The 7190-nt window shown below is 35.5% G+C and overlaps 1 protein-coding gene across 1 annotated transcript in view; it reads right to left on the bottom strand.

Annotated features, from left to right (window-relative positions):
• LOC102838465 (chromosome unknown open reading frame, human C12orf40) overlaps positions 1-7190 on the bottom strand; it is a 146217-nt gene that overhangs the window by 58969 nt on the left and 80058 nt on the right. Inside the window, exons 10-12 of the mRNA XM_006865344.1 lie at positions 4815-5329; positions 4369-4438; positions 683-743 (exon numbers count right to left, since the gene is read on the bottom strand). Of these exons, the coding sequence (XP_006865406.1) occupies positions 683-743; positions 4369-4438; positions 4815-5329 (646 nt within the window). The remainder of the gene's footprint in view (positions 1-682; positions 744-4368; positions 4439-4814; positions 5330-7190) is intronic.

Below are 7190 nucleotides of genomic sequence, written 5' to 3'. Positions count from 1 at the left end.
CAGCCAGAGTGCTCCTTGGAGGCCAGGATGGCCAAACTTCACATCTCATACTTTGGACATATTGTCAGGAGGGACCAGTCGCTGGAGAAGAATATCATGTTTGGTAAGGTGGAGGGTCAGAGAAAAAGAGGAAGACCCCAAACGAGATGGATTGGCCAAGTGGCAGCATAAATGGGCTCAAGCGTGGCAACAATTGTGAGGTTGACCCAGAACCAGGCAGTGTTTCGTTCTGTTGTGCATCGGGTCATTATGAGTTGGTACGGACTCGATAGCACCTAACAACAACAAGCCATAATTTACTCAGAGTAAGAAAACATAAGAAAAGCACAAGGTTCTCACAAAAAAGACATTTTTCAATTAAAGCTAACCTTACATCTAACTAAACTATAAATACTAAAATTTGACATAATATATCTAATTACAAAGATTATTGTTGTTGTTGCTGGTAAGTGCCATCCAGTCGGTTCCGACCCATAGCGACCCTGTAAAGGGTTTCCGAGGGTATAAATCTTACGGGAGTAGAAAGCCTCATTTTTCTCCTGCGGAGCGGCTGGTAGTTTTGAACCGCTGACCTTAAGGTTCGCAGCCCAATTCGTAACCACTACACTACCAGAGCTCCTTATAGTTATAGTTAATTACAAATATAGTTAATTACAAAAATTAATGTGATAATGTACTTTACCTCTTGAAGTCCAATATTCCATGACTGTTCAGAATGCAATTCTTCCAAAGAGATATTACCCCTAAGGACCATAAGACAATTATTAACATTTGCTTTCTCTCTGAAAATTATTGTTTTAAATTATAATTCCCAAATTTGGCTTCAGAAAAGAATTATATGGGATTTTTTTAAAACATAAGGATTGACAAACCACAAGTCAGTAAGTCTATTGTCATGTGTGAGTCCAATTCAGCACTCTGCATTTTAAAATCACCCTGGTCAAGTACTTTGGATCTACAACCATGTTTGAGAGCCATGTTCTACATCACTTTCATAAAATATATCCCAAATCTCAAGGCCTAGAACTGTTTTTCACTCATAAGTTTCTGGATCTTTGGAGATTTTACAACAAAAATCCTAACTTGTTAATTTTATTAAACAAATTATGAGTCGATTTTTATTCATCTGTACATTAATCTCAAGGTCATCAATTCAAAACTACCAGCAGTTCCACAGGAGACAGATGAGGTTTTCTGCTCCCGTAGAGATTTACAGCCTCAGAAACCCTGTCCAGGGTCACTATGAGTCAGAACTGACTCTATGGTACACTACCATCACACCTCACCACCCCATGTGCCAAACACATGAAAATAGCATACATATGATCTTTTTATAAATGTGTTGGTAGGAACTGTCTAGTCAGCTCTGACTCAATGAACCTATTACACAACAGAATAAAATACTGCTGGGTCCTCATCCATCCTGACAACTGTTATGTTTGAGCCCACTGTTACAGCCACTATGCCAATCTAGCTCACTGAAGGTCTTTTCTTTTCACTGAGCCTCTACTTTACCAACTATGTGACCTTTTCCATGGACTGGTCCCTCCTGATATCATGTCCTAAGTACGAAAGATGAAGTCTTGCCATCATCATTTCTAAGGGACATTCTAACTGTAATACTTCAAAGACAGATTTATGTATTCCCTAGCAGCCCATGGTACTTTCAATAATCTTTGCCAATACTATAAGTCAAATTTATCAGTTCTTCTCTGGTCTTTCTTATTCATTGTACAGCTTTCACATGCATATGAAGTGATCGAAAATACAGTAGTTTGGGTCAAGTACATCTTACTCTTCAAAGTGAAATTTTTGCTCTCTAGCAGTTTAAAGAGGTCTTTTGCAGAACATTTGCCCAATGTAATATGTCAATTATACTTTTACTGCTGCTTCCATGAGCATTGATTGTGGATCCAAATAAAATGAAATCTTTGGCAACTTCAATCTTTTCTCAGTTTATCATGAAATTGTTTATCGGTCCAGTTGTGAGAATTATTTCATTACAATGAATTGCAATCTATACTGAAGGATGTTTACTCTAATTTTCATCACTAAGTACTTTAAGAACTCTTTGCTTTCAGCAAGCAAATTTCTGTCATCTGAATATTACATTATTAATGAGCCCCAGTCCCATCTTGAAGCCATGTTCTTCATACAGTCCAGTTTCTTGGATTTTATAAATATATACTGTAAATGCCTCCAAAAAAAGTTACAGAAAGAAAATCTATTCAATCTCACAATTTTCAATCACTAAGATTTAGCTAAATCAAAATTTTGTTTGTTTTCAGGTGCCATCTAGTCAGAACCGACTCATAGCGACCCCATGCACAGCAGAACAAAACAATGTCCAATCCTGGGCCAACCTCACTACCGCTGCCACACTTGAGTCCATCAATGATGCCACCTGGTCAATCCATCTCGTTGGGGGTCTCCCTCTTTTTCTCCAACCTCCATCTTACCAAGCATGATATCTTTCTCCAGGGACTGTTCCCTCCTGACAATATGTCCAAAGTATGAGAGACGAAGCTTAGCCATCTTGGCCTCCAAGGAACACTGTAGCTGCACTTTGTCCAAAATGGATCTATTAGTTCTTTTGGCAGTCCATGGCGCTTTTAGTATTCTCTTCCAACACCACAACTCAAAGGCATCAATTCTTCTATGATCTTCCTTATTCTCTGTCCAGCTTTCGCATCCATATGAGGCTATTGAAAATACCATGGCTTGGGTCAGGAGCACCTTAGTCCTCAAGCTGACATCTTTGCTCTTCAACACTTTAAAAAGTTCCTGTGCAGCAGATTTGCCCAATGCAATACGTCGTCTGATCTCTTGACTGCTACTTCCACGAGTGTTGATAGTTGATCCAAGAAGAATGAAGTCCTTGACAACTTCAATCTTTTCTCCGTTGAAAAGAATGTTGTTTATTGGCCCAGTGGTGAGGATTTTTGTTTTCTTGACATTGAGTTGTAATCCATACAGAAGACTGTGCTCTTTGATCTTCATCAGTAAATGTTTCAAGTCCTCTTTACTTTCAGCAAGCAAGGTTGTACCATCTACATATCGTTTACATATGTAAATGAGTCTTCCTCCAATCCTCATGCCAGGTTTTTCTTCATATAACCCAGCTTCTCAGATTATTTGCCCAGCATACATGTTGAATAAGTATGGTGAAAGAATACAACCTTGTTGCACACCTTTCCCAATTTTAAAACATTCAGTGTTCCCATGCTCTTTTCGAACAACTGCTTCTTGGTCCAGGTACAGATTCCTCAGAAGTACAATTACGTGTTCTGGAATACCCATACTTCACAATGTTGTCCATAGCTTGTCATGATCCACACAATCAAAAGCCTTTGCGTAGTCAATAACGCATAGGTAAACATCTTTCTGATATTCTCTGCTTTCAGCCAAGATCCATCGGACATCAAAAAACCAAAATAGTTTACAGAAAATGTAGACTCATCTGAATCTAGTAGCTAAATAAAGTTTTATTTTATTACCTATAAATTCCAAGTAATTATATGACCAGGTTCAATAAGGTAGCTTCAAAATTTTAAGGAATAAAATTTTTTAATTAGACCATTATACATGAGATTAAAAACCACCTTCAAATAGAACATTTTGTACATCAGAAGCAATAAAAGGAAGCAAAAACTGATGGAGCCTAATTGTTTTCACACAGAAAAATTAATGTATAAATAATGGGAAGGGAGAAATGGTAATCCTGATCATAGACAAGACAGGGAGTACTGAGAGAAAAATTCTGACAAGGAAGAATTCTATCCCTAGAATAAAAGTTGTTCCATAAACTGTTCATAGGTAAGCTTATCTCATTAACGTTTGAATGTACAGCTTCCCTTATTCTGATTCTGGAGTCCTAGTGTGGCTCTGTAGAATAAAGCACTGGACTGCAAGGTCAGTTTGATCTGAAAGGTCAGCAGTTCAAACTCTTTGGATATGATATACGGGGTCACTATGGATTGGAACTGACTCCAAGGCACACAACCACCACCAATAGTAAGAAATAGTACTTATCACTCCAGTAAGCATTCCTATACATGTAATTCTTTGAGTTCTTATTGTAAATTAATAAGCTAACCTCTGATGGGTATGCAAATATGTTTTTTGAACGCACCAGTTTCCTCAAATCTAATCAACTTTAAGGTTCACATAAAAAGGCATTTGTGGGCTGGTAAATATGACCATAATGTCAACAAAGGTAATATTACAAAGATTATGATAACTGATAAGGCTCCTTTGAGGCTAATTGGCTCACCTTCAAACAGCAATAGATCTACCTCAATTTGCCTCAGATCAACCTGCATTATACTAGATACTGATTGCATTCCCCAGACTTACACAAACACTTACATATTATTTGTTGGATATTTCTGGATTATTTTCTGTGGTATTTTCTTTTGGTAATTATTTTCATAATTTCCTTAAAAATAAAAGTATATATTGAATTAAAAATTTAACATAGTCTATTTCCAGTTGTAATTTGAAGCTTAGTAGCTTGATACATACAGAGAGAAATCATTTATCCATACTGTCATAAAAATAGTCTTCCTCTCATTGATTTCATAATCTTCCAAACACATACACATAAAAATACAACTATACATACATTAAAACTGAAAAAAAAAATGAGCATATTTTCCCATATAACATGTTCATGTAAATAATGCATGTGTGCATACAGCACATATAGCACACATAGGAGACCAATGTACGAGGGGGTTGCGCAGTTTGCAAAAATCACACAACTCACATTTGCATGAAATACGGTTACTATATTTTCCATGTATGACACCAACCTGTTTTTTCAGAGCTGGCTGGGTAACAGTGCTTCTCAAAAGAAGTACTCATATAATTTCTTTCACTATTGTTGTATTCTTTCAGGCAGTTCTTGTTAAGTTGACACTTTTCAGGATAACTCGCTTCATTACAAGCAGAATTACTAAAAGGCAACCCTGGAACTGTGAAAATATTCCTTATACATCTATTGGTAGAATAGTTTCTATTCGAACCAGGAACTGCACAGATATCTCTTGTACTGTCATTGTTTTCCTTTATCCTCTGTTGATCTAAGTTTAATAAATTGATCATATTTTGACTAACAAAAGAGTCACAGTTCTCTGGTAGAGTGCTGGGGATTGCCTGATTCACATTTTCAAGGCAATTTAAAATTGTTTTTCCATTTTGTCCCCAATAAGGCTGTACTATTTCTTTTACAGTAATGAAGTCTGACTCTCTTCTTTCATTCCTGCTTCCGCCATCTTCATCCATAATTACAGTAGATCTTTCAGTAAGGAAATTCCCATTTCCTGGACTTTATGGTAAGTAAAAAACATATTTAGCAAGAAAACCATAAAACATTTCCACTTTAAAATATTTCTTTCATGTTAAAACTTTAGAAACCATATCTAATAGCTACATCCAACATGTACTCAGGCAATCTTTTTATTTTTAAAATAGAAAAAAATTGCATTGCTTTGTTATCATATAAGCTCTTATAATGTTTTATTTAGTACAAAAATGATTTACATTCAACTTAGTATTTCAACATAAAATACTATTTTATAGTTCAATTTACTAATATCCTAGCAAAACAAAATATAACCAACTTATATAGTATATCACTTAAAATAAGAAATAAGATATAGTGAATAATCTAGACAGCCACTGTATGTCACTGCTGCTCCATTTAGAAGAGAAAATTCTTCTGAAGATTATACTCAGTTTTAACATTGAATCAAATAGTAATAAAAATATTGTTACAGACATTTACATAACAGATAACATAATGAGGATATAAAAAAACTCTGAAATTCTGAAGAGCAATGCAGGTAAAAGTGAACATATAGCAATAAAGCTAAGAGATAAGGTAAATCAAATTAAAAGACTTAGCTAGGTATCTTGTAAGGTCCTTGTAATCTACAAATGGTAATTCTAGGTTACATACAATTTCTGGACAAGATTCAAAGCTATAGGCAGGAAACCATTTGAAATCAAGATGCTTTTGATTTTATTTGATTTATTTGGTATTGCTTGGATTGTTCCAAAGGCTGTAAGTACCAAAGAAAGTGAAAAAGAAAGCAAAAACTTCTAAAATTCTGATGACTTAGCTAACTTTCTTTTTCTAACATGTTTATTAAATATTGAAAGAGCACCAGTGTTCTAGACAATATGTCATGTGTGGGTAGCAAAAATAGTAGTTTGTTACCCATGATACTAAGTGTGGTATTAATAAGATAGAAATTAGAAATGGGAACCAGGCAATGATGCCACTCACTATCAATGTTATAAAGTATGTATGTTGTTATTGTTTAATGTTGTCAAGTTGGTTCTGACTCATTGTAACCCTGTATAGAGTTTCTGAGGAGCAGCTGGTGGGCTTGAACTTTATGGTTCAAAATCCAATGCTGATCCTACAGCACCACACCAGGAATCCATTAAATATGGTTTAGAAAGTCCTGAACAGATTAATAAGGAGCTCTGGTAGCGTAGTGGTTACGAATCGGGCTGCAAACCTTAAGGTCAGCGGTTCAAAACTACCAGCCGCTCTGCGGGAGAAAGATGAGGCTTTCTACTCCCGTAAGGATTTACACTCTCGGAAACCCTGTACAGGGTCACTATGGGTCGGAACCGACTCAACAGCACTTAGCAACAACAACAAACAGATCAATAAGGCATGAAAGGGAAATAGAAGACATTCAAATTGCCAAAGAACAAGTAAAATTATCTCTCTTTGCAGATGACATGGTACTATACAAAAAGAAAATCATAGAAACAGAATAAAAAAACTACTGGAACAAAAAGACAACAAGATCAACATACAAAAAACTCATTCAAATTCCTCACTAACAAAGAACTCTGAAAAGAAAATCAGGAAAACCAAACATTTACAACAATGCAAAAGATGAAGTTACTTAGGACTAAATACAACCAGAGAGACAGAAGATTTATACTAAGAAATCTATAAAACAATACAAAAACAACAACAAAAAAGATACCCTCATAAAAGCAGGAATGTACCAAGCGAATGGATAGAAAAATTTATACTATGAAAATGTCAATACTACTCAAAGCAATCTATATATAATGAATTCCTGATTCATTCTTGAGAGATGAAAAATCAAATAGTCAACCTCATATGGAAAGGAAAATGAGTCCAGATAAGGAAAACACTA

Source organism: Chrysochloris asiatica, unplaced genomic scaffold (assembly GCF_000296735.1).
Source record: "Chrysochloris asiatica unplaced genomic scaffold, ChrAsi1.0 scaffold00077, whole genome shotgun sequence".
In the NCBI taxonomy this organism is placed as follows: domain Eukaryota; kingdom Metazoa; phylum Chordata; class Mammalia; order Afrosoricida; family Chrysochloridae; genus Chrysochloris; species Chrysochloris asiatica.
Note: the sequence above shows the minus strand (reverse complement) of the source record. Positions and strands in the feature narration are given on the sequence as shown.